This window comes from Ovis canadensis, chromosome 3 (genome assembly GCF_042477335.2).
Source record: "Ovis canadensis isolate MfBH-ARS-UI-01 breed Bighorn chromosome 3, ARS-UI_OviCan_v2, whole genome shotgun sequence".
NCBI lineage: Eukaryota > Metazoa > Chordata > Mammalia > Artiodactyla > Bovidae > Ovis > Ovis canadensis.
In genome coordinates, this window is record NC_091247.1 from 134,785,402 (window position 1) to 134,808,693 (window position 23,292).

General features: G+C 42.1%; 1 protein-coding gene across 2 annotated transcripts in view; it reads left to right on the plus strand.

Annotated features, from left to right (window-relative positions):
* Positions 1 to 23,292, plus strand: part of PLEKHG7 (pleckstrin homology and RhoGEF domain containing G7) — an 88,200-nt gene that overhangs the window by 19,149 nt on the left and 45,759 nt on the right. Inside the window, exons 5-8 of one of the 2 annotated variants that reach the window (XM_069584182.1) lie at positions 3,588 to 3,715; positions 6,554 to 6,594; positions 22,147 to 22,245; positions 23,148 to 23,291. In XM_069584182.1, the coding sequence (XP_069440283.1) occupies positions 3,588 to 3,715; positions 6,554 to 6,594; positions 22,147 to 22,245; positions 23,148 to 23,291 (412 nt within the window). The remainder of the gene's footprint in view (positions 1 to 3,587; positions 3,716 to 6,553; positions 6,595 to 22,146; positions 22,246 to 23,147; position 23,292) is intronic. The other variant, XM_069584183.1, reaches the window with a different exon arrangement.

Here is a 23,292-nt window from a genome sequence, read left to right on the forward strand (position 1 = left end):
CATTGTTGTAGAGAACTATAGAAGCATGGAAGAGAAATCCATAAGCCAGCTTAAACGAGGCCAGGGAAGACTGATTCTTCTATTCCGCCATTCATTATGTCCTCTCAAAGTCCCAAGGGAACATAAAGAGAGCTTATAGAATCTTTTGCCAAATTCATAGTACTTACCAGATTATATACCATCTAGAGTTTAAGCTCAAAAGAGTAAACTTTTCCCCAAAGTTTACATAGCTTACACTTCCTATTTAAATTACTGTATTTTTTCCAATCCCCTCTATTCCCATAAATACCAAACCTCATTATATGCTTCCAGGGCCTTTATCAGCAACAGTATCAAGTTTACAGGGAAGCTTCTAATGCTTGTTTTGGGGGTACCTCTTGGGGCTCCCAGAGGTTTATGCTACCTAATACCTTTTGGGCAGTACCGTGAAAATTCCTGACTGGATTTATGTACAGCTGCTAATTTGGAGGGACTGATGCTAAAGCTGAAACTCCAGTACTTTGGCCACCTCATGCGAAGAGTTGACTCATTGGAAAAAACCCTGATGCTGGGAGGAATTGGGGGCAGGAGGAGAAGGGGACGACCAAGGATGAGATGGCTGGATGGCATCACGAACTGGATGGACGTGAGTCTAGGTGAACTCCGGGAGTTGGTGATGAACAGGGATGCCTGGCGTGTTGCGATTCATGGGGTCGCAAAGAGTCGGACACGACTGAGCGACTGAACTGAATTCATTATATATAAGTTCCAGTGTTCCGTTTGCAAAATGAAGAAAGTAGAGTTGTATTTCTCATTCAAATTACTGTAAGTTTTCCATCTTCCACTTAACTCAGACCCCTCCATCCTCATAACCATCATGGACATTAGATTGGCAAATAACAAAAATGGGAGAGTTGTGAAAAATTGTAACTCTAGTGATTTTGTTAAAAACCTTATCAAAAATAGGTGGTGAGAAAGTCAAATGAGAGTGCAGAATTCTTGGAGAAGGAAGTCCAGGATGAGGAGATGTGTGTCAGTTAAAACAGCCTTTGTCTGCCTGTCAGAACCCAACTAGAACAACATAAGCAAATAAAGGATATTCTCTTGTAACATAACCAATCCTGTCAGGCTGCTCCTTTTCTCCTGTTCTGCTGTTCCACTTGCAAGATTACTGGTATACTTGGAGGTATCAAGCCATGTTCATGACAACAATAAGGGAAAAGGGTGAATGTAGCCACCTTAGTCCCCTTTGAAAATTTTTCCTAAGAGCCACACTCTGAAACTCCGGTTTAAATCTCATTGGCCAAATTTGTCTCGCATAGCCTCTGCTAGCTGCAAGGGAATCAGGGCTTGTCAGTGCATTAACTCAGCACACGGCACCCCTGACAAGCAGTGTTTTGACGAGGGCGTGCATATTGGCTTGATAGCTAGCAGTTCTGCAACATTAGTCTAAAATTTTCCAGTTAAAAAAAAAGGAACAGAGACCAGTCAAAAGAAATTTTTAAACCCTAGGAAATGCAGCTAATTGAATAAATCTGAGCCTGATTTTATCTAAGTAATTTCCTTTCAAGTCCCTTAGATAATCCATGGCCCTAAATCTCATGAGATGAATAGGAGTTAGACAGGTTTGGAGAGGGCAGAGAGAGTACAAAGCATTCCCAGTTAAGTCACTGACATATGATACATTTTGTGTGGGAAATTAAAATCCATTCCCAGAGAATAAATGGCAAAGTAAAGAGTATTAGGAAGGTTACTGGGCCAATTCATGGAAGGCTTGTATGGATGCTTTAAAAACCTGTTCATCTGAGGCTAGGAGGGACTAGGGCCCGACTTACATTTTGGATAACTTATATTTAGTGACTGGGTGTGGGATGGGACCAAAATGATGGAGCAGAAGGTGAAGATAAAAGTGATGAGACAACTGTGTTAATACAGATGGAAGCCGTTGAGGACCTGGCCTAGGGGGTGCCAGACAGCACACAAATACGAAGAAATATTTCTTTGAGCGTCAGGTGAGCCTTCTTAGAGGAAGCAGATTTCAATAACTGACAGTTAGCTTTCTTTTATGCCTCTGTCATCTGTCTGCAGAGTCTGAGGCATTCTTACCTCATAGATTTTGTAGGAATTTATGAGACATAGGTTATTCACTAATTATACATGCCCATACAACTTGTCCTACTGTTCGTATGTAAAATGATTTAAAATGTTTTTAGCAAAAGGCTGAAGATTTGAAATATATTTTAAAGGTAGGAAAGACCTCTATCAAGGTACTTGTATTCTCAAAATCAGTTGTTCTCCAGCTCTGAGTATCTAGGGAGCTGGGTGAAACTGCAGATGCAGAGGTCCACCTTCAGACCTACCAGATCAGAAGCCAGGAGTTAGGACTTGGGGATGGGTAATGAAATAAATTCCACCAGCTATTCTAATACCAAGCTTTTGGTATTAGAACAACATGCATGTTGGGCCTGATAGGACATGAGCAGTATCCCAGCAGCAGATATACTGATAGGAAGAAGGGCATGAGAGCCAAGAATATTCAGTTATGAAACGAGAGATGAAAGCACAGGCAGAAAGGGCATCAATCCTGCAAAAAAGTCAGCAGCATGGTACTTGGCTACAAGGCATGGAGGACTCACGCTGTAGGCAGGTGGGACAGAGGAAGGACTGGCCCAGGGAGTCTCACAGGGCTCCAGGCAAGGCCTCTTTGTTGGAGGAGGAAAGCTACATGGCAGTGACCCAAATCATAATATCCAAAGGAAAATGACTCCAAACTTTCAAGGCAAATTCATAGCTAGACTTTTTGTTGGAAACAAGATTCCTCTGTATATAAGGTAAATGATATGCTAAGCTATTTGATTAAAAAGGGAATTTAGAGATTACATAGGTTGGTAAGTAGAGGGAATTGCATTCCCTCACCCTCAAAATAGCCTAAGGGAATATCTGAACAGCTCTGATGGGGAAACTGAGAATCCCTGCAATTGAATGCTCTCATTCCTTACTCATTTTGTTTCTTAGAAATCACTGATCACATGCCTGTTGGTTTTGTGGCTACTCTGCACTGTGTCTGATGTCAACCATTTATTCTGTGCGCGTCTGACAGGAAGTTTCATGAAATAGGGTAGAAGAAAGAAGTTAGATAGGCCTGTTGGCTAAGCTTTTCCAACAGCAGTTGCCATTTTTCCCTGGGAAAAATAAAAGTGTTACCTTTAAACAACCAGCCTCCGATTAGGGGTGTGTGTGGTGGCCGTGCACATGCGTCCTGTCCCCCCTGAGGCCATATGAGTAACTTGCAAAGACTCTGGTGTTTAAAGGCTTTCTCCTAGTGTCCTCCTGAGTCAGAACACATCTAGTATGTTTGTGTTGACACTTCCAGGTGAACTCTTCTGCTTTGGATTAGTCAAAAACCATAAACAGTCATTAAGGCTCAGAAAGGTGTCAAACATGGGGTATGTGGGTCATTGCAGCCCTCCATGCCTGGAGTGGCCTCCTAAGAAAGCCAGCATTAATCGAACTGCCGGCAGTCACTTCTGAGGACCCAGGGGTGGTCCGAGTGATACCCCTCCCTGCATGTCAGCTGTAAGCACTCTCCTTCCATCTCCTGAACACAGATTCTACGAGCACAGGAGGAGTTCTGTGGTGCTCAACTTACCTGGCCTTGAGGTGTTCCCCGGGGACCTTCTGGTGTCAGCTGGAGCTGCGGACTACCTGTGCCATCCACTTCTGCTGCTGAATTCAGGTCCTGTCCATTCAACTTTTATTACATGCCTGCTATGAGATGGATGTTACAATAAGCAGAGGATATTTACAGAACATTTAATGACTACAAGAACATGGGCACTACCAAGTTAGATATCTCAGCAACTAGGACAAGCATCAGCCGTGAATTATGGGAACTATCTGAATCAGGCATCCCACTTACAGAGATGGATAAGTTATGGACCTTCCTCAAAAGGTCCTCTTGTCAAATAATATACCCCATGTCCAGGACCTGGAACAGGTACACCAAGTGATGGTCAGCCTCCGGGAGCAAAGTGCCCTCTCTGGGCTGCTGGGCAGCATCCCTGCCATTGCTGTAACCCACCCCTTGCTCCTGGCTGCCAGCCTCACACCAGTGTCTCCAACGAGGGTGGCACTATGTGGAGACAAAGGACCTGGTAACAGCAGATTACTGTTAGAGCAGATTAGAGAGAGGCGGCCTTAAGGGTGAACCTTCTGCATTTGAAGTCAGTTGTGGAAAAAAAGAACAGTTGCGGAGTTCAGGACACACTCCCATGGTTGCAATGGTAGCCATTCAGAGCTAAAAGGAGACTTGAAGATTATCGTTCACCCTGGTAGTTTTTAAACTGGCTTTGTTCTGAGCAGAGCCCTATTTTACAGAAGAATAATTCCTTGGAAATCCAGTCTGCAAAACAGATCCGGATGGAGTTTCAGTGCTTGGAAATGGGGTGAGTCCCAAAGACTCACCTCCAAGGCATTCCCCTGAAGCCAGGGGCCACCTGTGGCAGCATACTTGGGAAACCACCCAGCTCTTTCCTCATTCCCATGTGTGCCTAGTGAGACCCAGAAAGGAAAGGTGACCTAGTCGTGGTGTCTGCTGGTCTGTGTCAGAGGAATGGGATTCAGACTCTTAAATGAATGCCCTCTACCAGCCTGCACTAACCACCTGTTGTACAGGCAGCCTTACGTGTGGAACTCAGCCATAAGTGAATAACGTATAAATAACATTCGTATAGCCCTTCAGTCTTTATAGAGCACTTTCACATCTACTGTCTTAGAAGACAACAATGCAAGTGACCATCTGTCTCATAGGATATGGCCACCCAAATGAACACACAAAAAGGGATTCAGTGGACCCAAGGGATTCAAGGCCAGGCCCCTTGACGTTAAAGCTAGTTCTAACCATAGTGTAGCCTTAGGAGTTAGACCAAGTTCTGTAATGCTTTGCAAATGCTCTAAACTGGGTAACAGCTAAAGTAGTACTGCCCAGATGAAGAGCTTCAGCGTTGTCTGAAAAATTCTGGGGTCCCATGTCAGACTTTCTGAACTAGAAACTCTGGGAATGGGGCCCAGCAGTATGCTTTTTAATAAGCCCCTCAGGTGATTCTTTTGCCAGCTAAAGGTTGAGATCCACTACGCTGAGGAACAAGGTCACAATTGCTGCCTGATATTCTTTGTTCTTTACTAGGCAGGTGTGCCTAGCATCCCAGTAGATGCCACGTAATGAAAGATATGCAGCATTCTTCATCATATCCCTCCATGCCCTCATCTCCAGGAGTTTAGAATAGAGTCCTCATGTTCCCAAACCATGGTCTCGTGGTGCTTCTCCAGAGACCCCAATTATCGAAGTTCAATTTGGACGTCATAATTTACCACCAGACGTTTGAAGGCTGAGAGTGGTAAGGCAGATTTGTTTCTAAGGGAGGTTCCACCTAATCTCCCCTTTAAAAAGATCAATAAGTCCTGGGTATTCTTTGGAAGGAGTGATGCTAAAGCTGAAACTCCAGTACTTTGGCCACCTCATGCGAAGAGTTGACTCATTGGAAAAGACTCTGATGCTGGGAGGGATTGGGGGCAGGAGGAGAAGGGGACGACAGAGGATGAGATGGCTGGATGGCATCACCGACTCGATGGTCGTGAGTTTGAGTGAACTCCGGGAGATAGTGATGGACAGGGAGGCCTGGCGTGCTGCGATTCATGGGGTCTCAAAAAGTCAGACATAACTGAGCGACTGAACTGAACTGAAGGTAGTCAGAATGAGCAAAATAATTGGTTGGATTCCAGGGTTCCAATGGGAAAAGTCCCTCAAGCACACTCTTTTGGTAAATGCTTTCATCTGATGGAAGTGTTGATATTATGCAGAATCTCCTGATGAATTAGTAGAAACAGAGACAAACCTTTCAGGCATCCATTGTGTGTGTGGAATTATCAGAACATCTCACCTAAACTTGAGAGATGACTCTCAGCTTTTTCTGGGTTGCATTAAAAATTAATGAAAATGACATAAAAATCAAGAATCCACAATCTAATGTCTTTATTTCCTGATCATCAAAAGAATATATTACTGAATGACTTCTCAATTTGAGGTGACTCCTAAGGACTATGTGGATGATGTCCAGTAGAGACAGTAAGCCCCTGATCTAAAGATTGATATGTTGATGTCCCCCTATTTCAGGAGTCTGCACTCATCCACACCTGGGGATTATATGCTAGGGTGGTTTCCAGTGTTAAAATGAAGCCCTTTCAGCCCCAGAGTCCTATAACTCTGTCTAAAATTAAGTATGCAGCATTTTATTGCATTTTATAGATTTCTCCTTGAACGGTAGGGGGAAAAGAGGCTGAAACAGGACAGTATCACCAGAAGGTAGAAAGAACACCAGCCTTTCAATTGTAGCATTGTTTCATTCACTCAGCTGCATAAATATAAATATTCATTCTGTGCATTCTCAAGGAGAATTAAAGCAGGAAAAATTCTGTTTGGCTCCTTTGGAAAAGCGGGTTTTGTAAAGCACTGCCTTGATCTGTCACTGGTTCTTCAAAGTACTAACATATCTTCTCTAATTTCTTCACCCACCAGAATCCAGAAAGCCAAGATGGCCTTTCTCCAAGAGAGGAGTGGTGAGTATTGAGCAATTGTCATTTTTGCTTTAATTAAGCCTCCAGTAGCTGGGAAATGAAGGAAAGTCTGAAAAGCCTCTTCATCATACTTTATCTTCTTGTGACAGGAGATGGCACATGAAATTTAAATTATATCATCACATTTGTAGTAGTGGATACAGAACTTGCCAAATGATGCCACTTGCTGCAGTGATACAGTGCTAATTGCCAGTGGTTAATGAGCTCTGCAAGAAAACAAAGCAGTCCTAATATCGTGCGTGATGCCTTACAGCTCCAAATTTATAGCTTGACACAGCGTAGGAAACAGCTCACTTGACGGAGAAAACTTGCACAAGCGTATGCCCCAGTTTGCAGTCAGTGTCGAGCATATTGGGAACATTGAAAAATTAATGATATTACAGAAACAGATTCTACAGACACATTCTATTTCTGGGAAAGCCAGTTGGATTAATCCTAGTGGGTTTTCTTTAATTCCTGGTGCCCTCAATTATTGAAGAGTTATAAATTGAGAATCAGCGGTGCCTGATTTTTTCCTGCCTAGGACGTGAGCTGGCCACAGTGAAACCTTCCCTGCCAACTTGCTAAGGACAGAGGGAAGGAGGGTTCCTCACTCCTGGAGTGAGGAGGAGGGAAAGGAATTGACTGTGTTCACCCCGCAACACCTACACACCACAGCCAGCAGCACCAGGAGGGCCTTACGAGTAGTTACTGCACCTCTTTGTGTTAAAAAGCAAAAAAAAAACATCTGCTCACGTGGCCTCTCCAGTCAGTTTGCCATCAGTTGCTGACATCTAACTTGGAGGTTCTATGGATGCATATACCTTGCTATTTTTTTTAAGTACCATAGCTAAGTTAAAGGCTCTCTGAGATTTCAATCCCAGCTGCTCCACTTACTGCTCTGTGACCTTGGCCAAATGAATTCATTTCCCTCAGCTCCAAGTCCTTCCCTGTTTAAGAAAGAAAAAAAAAAAAAGGCAGATGATAATAGTACCGGCCTCATAGGGTGGTTGTGACAAATAAATAATGCATCTGAAGTATATCCCAGCACTGGGTGCATCTGCAAAAAATGAGCATTGGCCATATTTTTGAGAGTATCATTTGTAACCAGGGTTTGGAACACTACTTGTTCTCATAATCAAGTATATGAGTGACTTTCACATTATTTTTTCAAGGGGAAAAAGTTTGTGTGAGTGTCTTAATCACTTTAGGCCGCTGTAAAATGCCACAGGCCAGGTGGCTGAAACTGCTAATATTTATTTCTCACATCTCTGGAGGCTGGGAAGTCCCAGATCGGAGTGCCACATGGTTAGGTTCTGGTGAGAGTTCTTTTCCCGGCTTCCAGATGGCCTGCTGCACTGTCTTCACATGTGGAGAGAGAGCTCTGGTGCCTCCTCCTCTTCTTATAAAGATACTGATGTCATCGTGAGGGCCCTACCCTCATGGCCTCATCTAAACCTAATTACCTCCCAACAGTTTCACCTGCAGATACTCCTGAGGGATTTGGGCTTTAAATATATGAATACTAGGGGAGCAGAAACATTCAGTCCATAGGGACACAGTCTAAACATCACAAGTTGAAAATCATAAACTATTAGTAAAACCGTAATTTGTCACCAGGGCTGTTGCTCACCAGTCATTCTCATTTTGCCCCTCTTAAGGGATGCGATATGACTGTTTTCCTGGCAGGTCTGAGGCAGGGCCTGTGGTGCTGCCTCTCCTGGGATCCTTGCTTCTTTAAATGAAAACAGAGTCAGTTGTCAGTCAGGTCTGGAGTCCCAGCATGCATGCATGCAGTCGTGTCTGACTCTTTGCGATCCCCTGGACTGGAGCCCACCAGACTCCTCTGTCTATAGGATTCTCTGGGCAAGGATTCTGGAGTGGGTTACCATTTCCTTCTCTAAGGTGAGAGGAAGGGCCATCTCCCATCAGCTCTCCTGAGGGCTCCTCCAGAGCAGGAAGCTAGATTGTGCTTTCAGACGGAAAGACTTAACTAAGGAAGGGATATACCTACAAGTTTTTATGATTCATCTGTTTTTTTTCTCATAAAGTAATTTGTTCCACATGTACTGGATAGCTGTATGTGCCAAATGCTGGACTAGGTATATATGATGCCAAGATGCTCATTCTCAGCTTACAATTGAGAAGGTCAGACTGACATGTAAATTTGCAAAAAATTAGATAAATGGCTTGCACAGTGTTGGAGGTGGGTAGGCAGAGGTGGAGATACACGAAGAAGAATCAGTGAAATGACAAAATGTTTCAGCAAATGTTCTCAGTCAGTAATGGACGGAAATTCATTTCTTAAAGGCCCACTTTTAAAGGGACACAATATCTGGTCTCCTTAAAAATTAGTGTTTACTCCTCCATCTTTTTAGCCTTTTCTATTGAGCAATTCATATCTATATAAATGATAATCCACATCAATATCACACGCTACCATATTGTAATGTATTTCCCCAGTCTATCACAGGTATTTCCTTTCATTACCTTTCCTCTCTCCTTCCTTTCTTCCCAACCATCAGTAACAGCATTTGTAATAAAAGCAAGCACATACATAATCTTTACCATGTTATAAGGTAGTGTTTCTGTTTACATATTCCTGTTTGGGAATTTCATAGTTTACATATGTTAGCTCATTAATTCTCACAACAAACCAACAAGGTAGATAACATTATCACCCCCATTTTGCAAATGGGGAAACTGAGATTCAGAGAGGTTTGAATAGCTTGCCTGAGATCACACAGCTCGTGACAGTGGGGATGTGTCTGAGCAGCCCCAGGCAGTATGCCTCTGAATCCGTTTTAGCCCCAGTACCAAACTGCTGCTCCAGCTGTGGGGTCCATGGCCAGACCTGGGTACCCCTCCCTCCTCCTCCTCATCACAGCTCTCAAAGATCTCTTCTCTCCTCACCAATTCAAGTCAACGACTAAAAAATGCACATATTCACATACAGTCACCCCTCTGTGTCTGTAGGTTCTGTATCCTTGAAGTCAACCAACTGCAAATAAAAAATATTTGAAAAAAAATACTCCAGAAATTTCCGAAAAGCAAAACTTGAATTTTCCATGCAGAAACAACAGTATACATACCATTTACATTGTGTTAGGTATAAGTAGTCTAGTGGGCTTCCCTTGTGGCTCAGTTGGTAAAGAATCTGCCTGCAATGAGGAAGATCTGGGTTCAATCCCTGGGCTGGAAAGATCCCCTGGAGAAGGGAAAGGCTACCCACTCCAGTATTCTGGCCTGGAGAATTCCATGGACTGTATAGTCCATGGGGTCAGAATGAGTCAGACACGACTGAGCAACTTTCACTTTAGAGATGATTTAAAGTATATGAGAGGATATGTGTAGACTGTATGAAAATACATTTTATATAAGGGACTTTAGCATCTGTGCGTTTTGGTATCTGAAGAGGTCCTAGAACCATTCCCCCTAGGGACTGAGGGCTGATTGTATACCAGTTTATTCCAGTTCCATATCACCAGTGTTTACTACAAACTTTCATTCCACCTACCTCTTAGTTATTTTTTAACTGGAGGAAAATTGCTTTACGATGTTGTGATGGTTTCTGTAGTACAAGGCTAATCAGCTATAATTGTGCTTATACCTCCTCCCTCCTGAGCCTCCCTCCCCTCCCCTGGCCCCACCCCTCTAGATCATCGCAGACCGCCTGCCTGGGTTACCTGTGTTATGTGGCAGCCTCTCACCAGATACCGATTTTAAACATGGTAGTCTGTATGTGTCTGAGCTGCTTTCCCCATTTGTTCTGCTCTCTCCTTCCCCCACTGTGTCCGCAAGTCAATTATCTGTATCTGCATCTCCATTCTTGCCTGCCAGTAGGTTCATCAATACCATTTTTCTAGATTCCATGTATATGTGTTAATATACGATATTTTTTTCTCTCTTTCTGACTTGACTCTGTATAACAGGCTCTAGGTTCATCCATCTCACTAAAACTGACCCAGATTTGTTTCCTTTTTATGACTGAGTAATATTCCATTGTGCATATGTACCGTATCTTCTTTATCCATCATCTGTCAGTGGACACCTAGGTTGCTTCTCTGCCCTACCTATTATAAATAGTGCTGCTGTGAACTTTGGGGTACATGTCTTTTTCAGTTATGGTTTTCTCAGAGTATATGCCCAGTAGTGGGATTGCTGGCTCATATAGTAGTTTTATTCCTAGTTTTTTAAGAAATTTCTATGCTGTTCTCCATACGTCAATATGAAATCACCCATACTGTTACATATAGTGGCTGTATCAATTTACTTTCCCACCAACAGTGCAAGAGGGTTCCTCTTCTTGCACATCCTTTCTAGCATTTACTGTTTGTAGATTTTTGGATGATGGCCATTCTGACTGATGTGAGGTAGTTTTGATTTGCATTTCTGTAGTAATTAGTGATATTCAGTGTCTTCATGTGTCTATTGGCCATCTGTACGTCTTCTTTGGAGAGATGTCTGTTAAGGTCTTCTGCCTGTTTTTGATGGGGCTGTTTTTTTTTTTTTCTGATATTGCACTGTATGAGCTGCTTATATATTTTGGAGATTAATCCTTTGTAAGTTGTTTCATATACCATTATTTTCTCCCATTCTGAATTCTCTAGTGCTCAGTCGTGTCCGAATCTTGGTGACCCCATTGATCGTAGCCTGCCAAGCTCTCCTGTCTGTGGAATTCCCCAGACAAGAATACTGGAGTGGATTGCCATTTCCTTCTCTCATCTTAAGGGTTGTCTTTTAATCTTGTCTATTGTTTCCCTTGCTGTGCAAAAGCTTTTAAGTTTCATTAGGTTCCATTTGTTTTTGTTTTTATTTCCGTTGCTCAAGGAGGTAGGTCAAAGGGAATCTTCCTGTGATTTATGTCAAAGAGTGTACTGCCTGTGTTTTCCTCTAAGAGCATTATAGTTTCTGGCCTTACATTTAAGTCCTTAATCCATTTCCAGTTTATTTTTGTGTAAGGTGTTAGGAAGTGTTCTATTTTCATTCTTTTACATATATCTGTCCAGTCTTGCCAGCACCACTTACTGAAGAGGCTGTCTTCCCCCCATTATATATTCTTACCTCTTTAGTCAAAGATAAGGAGCCCATAGGTGCATGGGTTTATCTCTGGGCTGTCTGTCTTGTTCCATTGATCTGTATTTCTGTTTTTGTGCCAGTACCATACTGTCTTGATGACTGTAGCTTCATAGTATCATCTGAAGCCAGGAAGATTGATTCCTCTAGTTTTATTTTTTCTTTCTCAAGATTGCTTTAGCTATTCAGGGTCTTTCATGTTTCCTCACAGACTGAAATTTATTGTTCTAGTTCTGTGAAAAATACCATTGGTTGTTTGAAAGCAATTGCATTGAATCTGTACATTGCTTTGGATAGTATAATCATTTTTGCAATATTGATTCTTCCAATCCAAGAGCTCGGTGTATCTCTCCATCTGTGTTGTGTTTAATTTCTTTCATCAGTGTATTATAGTTCTCTGCGACAGAGGTCTTTTGTCTCTTTAGATGGGTTTATTCCTAGATATTTTACTCTTTTTGTTATGTTGAATGGGATTGTTTCCTTAATTTCTCTTTCCGATTTTTCATCGTTAGTGTATAGGAATACAAAAGATTTCTGTGTATTAATTTTATATCCTGCAGCTTTACTGTATTCATTGATTAGCTCTAATAATTTTCTCATGGCATCTTTAGGGCTTTCTATGTATAGTATCATGTTATCTGAAAACAGTGAGAGTTTTACTTTTGCTTTTCCAGTCTACATTCCTTTTCTTTGGTTGCTGTGGCTAGGACTTCCAAAACTATGTTGAGTAGTAATGGTTAGAGTGGGCACCCTTGTCTTGTTCCTGTTCTTAGAGTTAATGCTTTCAGTTTTTCACCACTGAGAATAATGTTTTCTGTGAGTTTGTTGTTCATGGCCTTTATTATGCTGAGGTATGTTCCTTCTGTGCCTACTTTCTGGAGAGTTTTTATCATAAATGGTAAAATTTTGAATTTTTGAATTTTGAATGATAAAAAGTATTGAATTTTATCGAAAGCTTTCTCTGCATCTATTGAGATGATCATATGGTTTTTATCTTTCAGTTTGTTAATATGGTGTATCACATTGACTGATTTGCCTTTTTTTGTTTCCAGTTTTATTGATTTGAGTCTTTTTTTCTTGATGAGTCTGGCTAATAGTTTGTCAATTATTTTTTTCTTCGCAAAGAACCAGCTTTTAGTTTTATTGATCTTTGCTGTTATCTCTTTCTTTTTCACTTATTTCTGCTCTGATCTTTATGATGTCTTACCTTTGGGAGCTTTGTTCTCTTTCTAGTTGCTTTAGCTGTAAGATTAGATTTTTTTTTTTTTTTTTGGTGTTTCTCTTGTTTCTTGAGGTAGGCTTGTATTGCTGTAAACTTCCCACTCAGCACTGCTTTTACTGCAACCCATAGGTTTTGAGCTGTCATGCTTTCCCTTTGTCATTCCTATTTGATTTCTTCAGTGACCTCTTTGTTATTCAAAAGTGTATTGTTTAGCTTCCATGTGTTTGTGTTTTTTAGTTTGTTTGTTTTTCCCCCCTGTAGTTGATAAACACAGCCTCACAGCATTGTGGTCAGAAAAGATGCTTGAAATGATTCCAGTTTTTTTTTTTAATTTACCAAGGCTTTATTTATGACCCAAGATGTGATCTATCCTGGAGAATGTTCCATGTGCACTTGGGAAAAAAGTGAAATCTACTGTTTTGGATTGAAATGCCCTATAGATAGCAATTAGGTTCAACTGGTCCAATATATCATTTATAGCTTGTGTTTCCTTATTAATTTTCTCTCTGGATGATCTGTTCATTTGGTGTGAGTGGGGTGTTAAAGTCCCCCACTATTATTGTGTTACTGTCGATTTCCCCTTTAATAATTGTTAGCATTTGCCCTATGTATTGAGGTACTCCTATGTTGGGTGCATATATATTTATAATTTTTATGTCTTATTCAGTTGATCCCTTGATCATTATGTAGTATCCTTCTTATCTCTTGTAATGGTCTTTGTTTTGAAGTCTATTTCTGATATGAGTATTGCTACTCCCTCTTTCTTTCAATTTCTCTTTGCATGGAATACCTTTTTCCAGTCCCTCACTTTCAGTCTGTACGTGTCCCTAGGTCTGAAGTGTGTCCCTTGTAGACAGAATATATAGGGGTCTAGTTTTTGTATCCGTTCAGCCAGTCTGTATCTTTTGGTTTGAAGCATTTAGTCCATTTTCATTTAAGGTAATTATTGATATGTATGATCCTATTACCTTTTACTTTTCTGTTTTGGGTTTGTTTTTATAGACTTTTTGCTTCTCTTGTGTTTCCTGTCTAGAGAAGCTCCTTTAAGATTTCTTGTAAAGCTAATTTGGTGGTGCTGAATTCTCTTAATTTTTGCTTATCTATAAAGCTTTTGATTTTTTCTTTAAAACTGAATGAGATCCTTCCTGGATACAGTAATCTTGGTTGTAAGTTTTTTCCTTTCATCATTTTCCAGTATATCCTGTCATTCCCTTACGACCTGCAGAATTTCTGTTGCAAGATCAGCTGTTAGCCTTATGGGGATCCCCTTTTATGTTATGTTTTGCTTTTGCCTTGCTGCTTTTAATATTTTTTGTATTTAACTATCATTAGTTTGATTAATATGTCTTCAGTTCAGTGCAGTCACTCAGTCGTGTCCGACTCTTTGCAACCCCATGAATTGCAGCACGCCAGACCTCCCTGTCCATCACCAGCTCCTGGAGTCTACCCAAACTCATGTCCATCAGGTCAGTGATGCCATCCAGCCATCTCATCCTCTGTCATCCCCTGCTCCTCCTGCCCCCAGTCCCTCCCAGCATCAGGGTCTTTTCCAGTGAGTCAACTCTTCACATGAGGTAGCCAAATATGTCTGAGCATATTTCTATTTGAGTTCATTCTGTATGGGACTCTCTGGATTTACTGGACTTGGGTGGCTACTTCCTTTCCCGTGTTAGGGCAGTTTTCAACTATAGTCTCCTCAAATATTTTCTCAGACCCTTTGTTTTCCTCTTTTTCTTCTGTTGTTGTTGTTCATTTGCTCAGTCTTGTCTGACTCTCTGTGACCCCATGGACTGCAGCAGGCCAGGCTTCCCTGTCTTCCACCATCTCCCAGAGCTTGCTTAAACTCAATGTCCCTTGAGTCAGTGGTGTCATCCAACCATCTCATCCTCTGTTGTTCCCTTCTCCTCCTGCCTTCAATCTTTGCCAGCATCAGGGTCTTTTCTAATGAGTCAGCTCTTCCCATCAGGTGGCAAAGTATTGGAACTTCAGCTTCAGCATTAGTCCTTCCAAGAACATTCAGGACTGAGTTCCTTTATCATGGACTGGTTGGATCTCCTTGCAGTCTAAGGGACTCTGAAGAGTTTTCTGCAACACCACAATACAAAAGCATCAATTCTTCATCACTCAGCCTTCTTTATGGTCTAGCTCTCACATCCATACATGACTATTGGAAAAACCATAGCTTTGACCATACCAATCTTTGTTGGAAAAGTAATGTCTTGGGTTTTTAATATGCTGTCTAGGTTTGTCATAGCTTTCCTTCCAAGGAGCAAACATCTTTTAATTTCATGGTTGCAGTCACCATCCACAGAGATTTTGGAGCCCAAGAAAATGAAGTCTGTCACTGCTTTGATTGTTTCCCCATGTATTTGCCATGAAGTGATGGGACAGGATGCCATGATCTTAGTTTTTTGAAAGTTGAGTTTTAAGCCAGCTTTTTCACTCTCCTCTTTCACTTTCATCAAGGGGTTCTTGAGTTCCTCTTCTCTTTTTACTTATTAGGGTAGTATCATCTGCATATCTGAGGTTGTTGATATTTCTCCCAGCAATCTTGGTTCCAACTTGAGCTTCATCCAGCTTGGCATTTTGCATGATGTACTCTGCATATAAGTTAAATAAGCAGGGTGACAGTATACACCCTTGATGTACTCCTTTCCCAGTTTGGAACCAGTCTGTTGTTCCATGTACAGTTCTAATTGTTGCTTCTTGACCTGCATACAGATTTCTCAGGTGGCAGGTCAGGTGGTCTGGTAGTCTGATCTTTTGAAGAATTTCCACAGTTTGTTGTGATCCACACAGTCAAAGGCTATGATAGTTAATAAAGCAGAAGTATATGTTTTTCTGAAAGTCCCTTGCTTTTTCTATAGTCCAGTGGATGTTGGCAATTTGATACCTGATTCTTATGCCTTTTCTAAATCCAGCCTGTGTATCTGGAAGTTCTCAGTTCACATACTATTGAAGCCTAGCTTGAAGGATTTTGAGCAGTACCTTACTAGCACAATAGTAAATAAGCACAATTGTGCAGTAGTTTGAACGTTCTTTGACATTGTCCTTTGGAATTGGAATGAACACTGACCTTTTCCAGCCCTATGGCCACTGCTGAGTTTTCCAAATTTGCTGGCGTATTGAGTGTAGCACTTTAATAGCATCATCTTTTAGCATTTGAAATAACTCAGCTGGAATTCAGTTACCTCCACTAGTTTTGTTTCTAGTAAAGCTTCCTAAAGCCTACTTCACTTCACACTGTAGGATTGTCCGGCTCTAAGTGAGTGACCACACCGTCATGGTTATCTGGATCATTAAGACCTTTTTTGTATGGTTCTTCTGTGTATTCTTGGCCCTTCTTAATATCTTCTGCTTCTGTTAGTTCCATCCCGTTTCTATCCTTTATTGTGCCCATCTTTGCATGAAATGTTCCCTTGGTATCTCTAATTTCTTGAGGAGATCTCTAGTCTTTCCCATTCTATTGTTTTCCCCTCTTTCTTTGTATTGTTCCCTTAAGAAGACTTTCTTGTTGTTCTTCTCATTGGAAGTCCTTGTTAAACATTTCTTATATCTTCTTGATCTGTGCCTTCATTCCCTTTATCTGTGCCTCCATTTTATTTTCAAGATTTGGGGTCATCTTTACTATCATTACTCTGAATTCTTTTTCAGGTAGACTGCCTGTTTCCTCTTCATTTGTTTGGTCTTGTGGGTTTTTACCATGTTCCTTCATCTGCTGCATCTTTCTCTGTCTTTTTATTTTGTGTAGTTTGCTGTGTTTGGAGTCTCCTTTCTGCAGGCTGGAAGGTCACAGTTCCTATTTGTGGAACCTGCCCCCAGTGGGTGGCATTGGACCAGGGCCTTGTGAAGGTTTCCTGATTGAGGGGACTTGTACCTGTGATCTGGTGGATGGAACTGAATCTTGTCTCTGAAGGGCAGTGTTTTGCCCAGCAGTGTGTTTGGGGTGTCTCTGGGCTTGGTGTGGCTTTTGGCAGCCTGTCTGCTAACGGGCAGGGTTATGTTCCTGTTTTGCTGAAGGGTTGGCTTGAGGCATCTGGCACTGAAGCTTACTGGCTTTGGGGTGGGACCTGGTCTTAGTGTTGAGATAAAGGCCTTTGGGAGAATTCTTGCCAAATAATGTCTCATAGAGTTGGGGATTCTCTGGTGGCCCAAAGTCCTGGACTCGGGTCTTCCAACTTGGAGATTCAAGCATGACCCCTTACTGTAGCACCAAGACTTCACAGGCCACACAGAAGACAAAACTCCAAGACAGTTGGTGAAAGCAGCACTCGTCAATCAAGAACACCCAAAGAAACTCACAGACTTATAAAGAGAAGAGAGAAAATAGAGAAAAAAGAATAAAAGCAGGAATCAAAAACAAAGAGAGCAGTCAAGCCAATAAAGAAATCTATCAATGAAAATGAATACTAAAAACTAGACTAGCAAAAAGACAAAACCAAAAATATGGGGGAAATGCAGTATAACTAAAGAGTCCTATAAAAATAGGGGAAAAGTAAAGTAAGTTTATTTAAAAATAAGATGCTTTTTAAAAAGGAAAAAGTAAGTTAAAAAGTAGAAATTAAAGCAATAATAAAGAACAACATTACAAAAGGAGAGAGTGGTATAGGAAGAATGTCCTCCTGAGCCCTCCATTGTCCTCTCCACACAGTGTTTACCAGACAATCTGCCTACTCAGAAAATCCTCCAGTATTTTTAGGAAAGTCTCTGAACCTGCTGTGGATGCTCTGAGGTCAGCTCAGATTCAGATCTGGCCTTATTCTCCCCTGTACTTGCTCCCCAAATCCACAGTTGCCCCCAAAGTCCAGAGTCTCAAGCTAATTGCAGAGATTTAATCTCCTGTACCTATGGCTACAGCAGGGAATCCCCCTCCTCCTTTTTATTCACACAGCCCCTGGTACTCCACTTTGGTTTGGGGCCCACCTCTGTTTGTAGGCCACCCTCAAGTGTCTTCCCCACCTAGACCAGAGGGGACAGAAGTAGCAGCTCATTAAGACTCACTTGCTCAGTCGGGCTGGGAAGAAGAAGGCCTTTGGAAGCCTCAGACGGGGAGTGCCTACGGCAGCCTGTGGGAAGTTTCCACAGACTGAGGTGGGCCGTGCCCTCTCGCAGAGGGATTGGCCCCAGGTCTTGTGTCTCTCCGCAGAGCTCAGTTGCATAGGCTCCCAGGAAGGTATGGGTTGTAACCTGTGCAGGCTCACAGCCTGATGACAGCTGCTACCTCTAGCGTTGGGACCGCAGCAGCTGTATTTTGTCCCCTGCTTCAGGCCACCTTCTTGGCTTTGGCAGTGGCCATTGGCTTGCCTTCCCCACTCTGGGATCATAAACTGCAGTTGCGTCTAGTTCTGCTGCTGGTGCTCACTGGCATAGGTGGTGGCTTTGGCCAGGCATATCTACCCCTTGTTCAGTCACTAAGTTTTGTCCGACTCTTTGCCACCCCATTAGCTGCAGCACACAAAGCTTTCCTGTCCTTCACTGTCTCCCATAGTTTGCTCAAACTCATGTTCCTTGAGTCGGTAATGCCATCTAACCATCTCATCCTCTGTCACCCCCTTCTCCTCTTGGCCTCAGTCTTTCCCAGCAAAGGGTCTTTTCCATTGAGATGGCTTTCCGCATCAAGTAGCCAAAGTATTGGAGCTTCAGCATCAGTCCTTCCAATGAATATTCAGGGTTGGTTTTCTGTAGGATTAACTGGTTGGATCTCCTTGCTGTCCAAGGGACTCTCAAGTGTCTTCTCCAGCACCACAATTCGAAAGCATCAGTTCTTGGGTGCTCAGCCTTCTTTATGGTCCAGCTCTCACATCCATATATGAGTACTAGAAAAACCATAGCTTTGACCATATGGACTTGTGTTGGCCAAGTGATGTCTCTGCATTTGAATATGCTGTCTAGATTTGTCATAGCTTTTCTTCCAAGGAGCAACCATGTTTTAATTTCATGGTTGCAGTCACCATCTGCAATAATTTTGGAGCCCAAGCCCTGTCTGTCTCTGTTTCCATTGTTTCCTCATCTATTTGCCATGAAGTGATGGGACCGGATGCCATTATCTTAGTTTTTTTGAATGTTAAATTTCAAGCCAGTTTTTCACTCTCCTCTTTCACCCTCATCAAGAGGTTCTTGAGTTCCTCTTCAGTTTCTGCCGTTAGAGTGGTATCATCTGCATATCTGAAGTTGTTGATATTTCTCCCAGCAGTCTTTATACCAGTTTGAGCTTCATCCAGCCTGGCATTTTGCATGATGTACTCTGCATGTAAGCTAAATAACCATGTCCAATTCTAACTGTTGCTTCCTGTCCTGCATACAAGTTTCTCAGGAGGCAGATTAGATGGTCTGCTATTTCCATCTCTAAGACTTTTCCATGGTTTGTTGTAATCTACACAAGCAAAGGCTGTAGCATCGTCAATGAAGTGGAAGTAGATTTTTTTGGGGGGGAATTCCTTTGCTTTTTCTACGATCCAACAAATGTTGGTAAATTGATCTCTGATTCTTATGCCTTTTATAAATCCCGGTTGTACTTCAGGAAGGTCTTGGTTCATGTATTGTTGAAGTCTAGCCTGAAGGATTTTGAGCATTACTTTGCTAGCAAGTGAAATGAGTGCAATTCTATAGTAATTTGAACATTCTTTGGCGTTGCCCTTCTTTGGGATTGGAATGAAGAGTGACCTTTTCCAGTCCTTTGGCCATTGCTGAGTTTCCCAAATTTGTGGCATACTGAGCACAGCACTTTAACAGCATCATCTTTTAGGATTTGAAACAGCCCAGTTGAAATTCCATCACCTCCACTGTCTTCGTTCGTAGTAATGCTTCCTAAGGCCCATTTGACTTCACACTCTAGGATATCTGGCTGTAGGGAAGTGATTACACCATCATGGTTATCTGGGTCATTAAGACCTTTTTTGCACAGTTCTTCTGTGTGTATCTCCCTCAGGGGTTGGGCATCTCATGGCTTTGCTCATCCCGCCTGTATCAGTTTTGAAGGTGGGTTCCTGCAGTCCACCAGCACACGGAGTTAGAGGCTCCCTGCCGCCATGATCTCTTGCCTCTCTGAGAGTCCCAGTCTTTTACCTGGACTGCCTCAGCTGTGTCATACTGGCCTTCTCAGAATATCTTCAGAGCAGTCAATACTGGTGCTCTTCCTGGGGTCCTGCTCCTGAAGCCTGAGCACCCAGCCCCCACTAGCAGCAGTGGGCATGAGTGCAAGCCACTCCTCAGCTGGGAAGTGCTGTTTGGTAACGAACTCTGGTGAATTCTCTCTGTTTTGCCTTCTGAGCACCTGTTGCTTTATTCCCCTCTGAGGTTCCAAAACTCCCCCTTGTCCTCACCCATGAGGGGGTTTCTGAATGTGTTGGAACTTTTCCTCCTTCACAGCTCCCTCCCCAGGATGCTGGTCCCTGTCCCGAAATCCCTTTTTTTTTTTTTTTTTTTAAATCTTTATCTTTTGCCCTGCCTCATTCTGAGAAGATTGGCTTGCCTTTTTGGAAGTCAGGGATCTCCTGCCAGCATTCAGAATGTATTCTGTGTGAGTTCATCTGCATGCAGATGTATTTTTGATGTATTTGTAGGGAGGAAGTTGATCTTCCTGTCTTATTCCTCCACCATCTTGAAAGTCCTCCCACCTCTTAGTTATTAAATTCGAGCCCTGAGGATTAGCCTTGACTTATTTTCTTTATCTTCTATATTCTCTCAAATCCCTTTGACATCTCGTTGCCTCTCCACCAGAAGCCAGCGCCATCATAGTGGAAGGAGCACAGCTTCCAGCAGTGGGTCAGTAACTCTAAATAGTTAATGTTTCCTTTGAGAGGACTGTCTCTTCCCTTCTCACTATCATATCCACCAAGCACTTTGGTCAGGAGGTTGGGCAGATCCTTGGAAAGCCACAGTGAGTGTTCTTCAAGGTAGACGGCTGGCGCCCCATGTCTGATGCGTCTTCCATTGCCTCAGCTTCCTTATTTCCCAACTGACTGCTGATTTTTAATTTACACAACATGCAGTCACTATGGTTTCAGACATCAACAAAAGGCACATGTCCCAATTGCTGTAGGAGGTCCCCAACCAGCTCCAAGATTTCTCTGCTACTATGAAGTTAATAAGTCTCTAATAAGTTTTTTGTTTTGGTGCCGTAACCTTAGCAGAGATTCAGCCATGGTCCTTTAGCACTTTCTGAAATTATTACAGGGTTATCTTTCTGACACACAGGGAGCTACATCCCCACAATAGCAGATAAGCCTTCCTTCTCTGGCTACTTTACCTAAAGTTGAATGATGTCCGCCAAACTGCTTAGATCCACGCCAGCATCATGCACCCTGATGCAATGCAGTAAGTTAAAATGTTGTTTGTGATAAACATTTATCTAGGCAGCCAAGTTGACTTTAGAGAGCCTCACATTGTTATTTGATAGCTTCTTCCTGGTGTAGTTGCTAAAATGAACTCTTAAAATGAGTAATTCATGATGTTGCAAGAGAATAGTGAATGAGTCAGAAAAATTAAAAAGTCACAATACAGTAAGTTTCAAAAGGATAGATGAATGTGATACCATTAAAAATTAATTATAAATACAATAAGAAAAGTGTTTTCAATAATTACCTGGGGGTGGGGGGAGCCAGTGGAGACTACAGGTAACTTTGCTTTTCTTTGTGTTTTTGTTTCTCAGGTTTTCTGCAACAAACACATATTACCTTTGAACCTGATTCTTTTAACTAATATTATTTAAAATAAAAATTATAACAAAAATAAGTAGGTGTTCCAATCTAAAGAAACTAGAGTTTCTAGCATATCCTGGTATTCTCCAGCTGAGAATTACTATCCTGGGAAGTTCCTTTAATACTCTGGACTTTATTTAGTCATCTGCTAAATGAGGGGTTGAACTAAGATCTCCAAGGCCCCTTCTGATGGTAAAGTCCATCAGAAAAGTTCGATTCTGAAGGACTAACTTTTGCAGGGTGCACACTAGACAGAAATCCATCTAATTGCTATGTGGCAGTTCTGCTTTTATGGCGCCAGCTTTTTTTTCTTAATTAGTAAAATGAGAGGTTTGGATCAGCCATGTTCACCAGCCTTTCTCCTCCATGTCTGATATTCTGAACTCCTGTGGGTCAGACTCTGGCTCAGAAATGGCTTTTCACCTGTTAGTGGTTCATAGACAAATTGCGCAGCCTGATCTCCTGCATGTGGGACCGTGAAACAAAGATGCTGAGGCTATCAGAGGTGTATCACTAAAAGAATTCAAATATGAAAATCCTGTTCTTACAATCTCTTAGCAGGGCAAAGACAAGAACAAACATATATCTGATCTGGAAGACTGCCTGTCCTCTTTGAAGATTACAGACTTCAGGGACTATGAGTTCCACACCCTGAAGGTATCTCCTGATTTGCTTTCTGTGTGGCTTCTTTTTTTGTTTTTGTCAGTATTATAAGATATCAGATTATTGCATTGTTCATAATAATAGCAAAGTACAGAAGAGAAGCCCAGACTGGGGTAGAAGGAGGTCTGCTCTCTCTAAAGCACATTGAAACCTCGGGGAAGTCATTTTATCTTAAATAAAGTAATGGACATGAGAGTACTTTGTAGACCAAGAAGTCCTACATAAATGTTAATAGTTGTTACAATTCTTCCCCTCACTGGGCCTTCATTTCCTCATTTGAAAAATAAGCTGGTTTTTATAAGACAATTTCTGATGGTCTCTTTAAACTCTCATTTCATGATTCTTCGGTAGTTAATTTCAGCAAGTGTTACTAGTGGAACCTGGATCAGATTTCCCAGTTCTGGGTTTGGGATTCTTTTTAAACTGTAAATAACATGTCCATCCCATGCATGGGAGGAATTGATATCCCAAACTCGTGCAGAGAGGACTGTGGTTTGGGTAACTCTGCCCAGAGGGATGGGCTTCCTGATGACTCAGACAGTAAAAAATCTGCCTGCAATGCAGGAGACCCAGGTTCAATCCCTAGGTCAGGAAGATCAATTCCTGAGTTAAAAAGATCACCTGAGGAAGGGAATGTCTGCCCACTCCAATTGGAGAATTCCATGGTCCTAGGAACCTGGTAGACTGCAGTCCATGGATCCCAAAAGGTCAGACAGGACTGAGCAACTAACACTTTCACTTTTTCACTTTCATCCAGCGGGGCGCCTGGGGCTTGCAATGGGAGATCATGATTTGGGAGATTGCTTGTTTCTGCTGCACTACAAGTCCAAGAAAGGACAATAGGTCAGCCCATCAAGGTGGAAACGTTTGTTCTCTCTTTTTCCTCCCACATGCAGGATAAGACCTGGAGTGAAGTCATGGAAATGCATCAGAAACTTCCTGCTAATCAATCAGACTTGAGAAAGCAGCAAGAGGCTGTGTGGGAACTCTTCACGAGTGAATGCACTTATTTTTTGGACCATTTATTAGTTCTTAAGATGG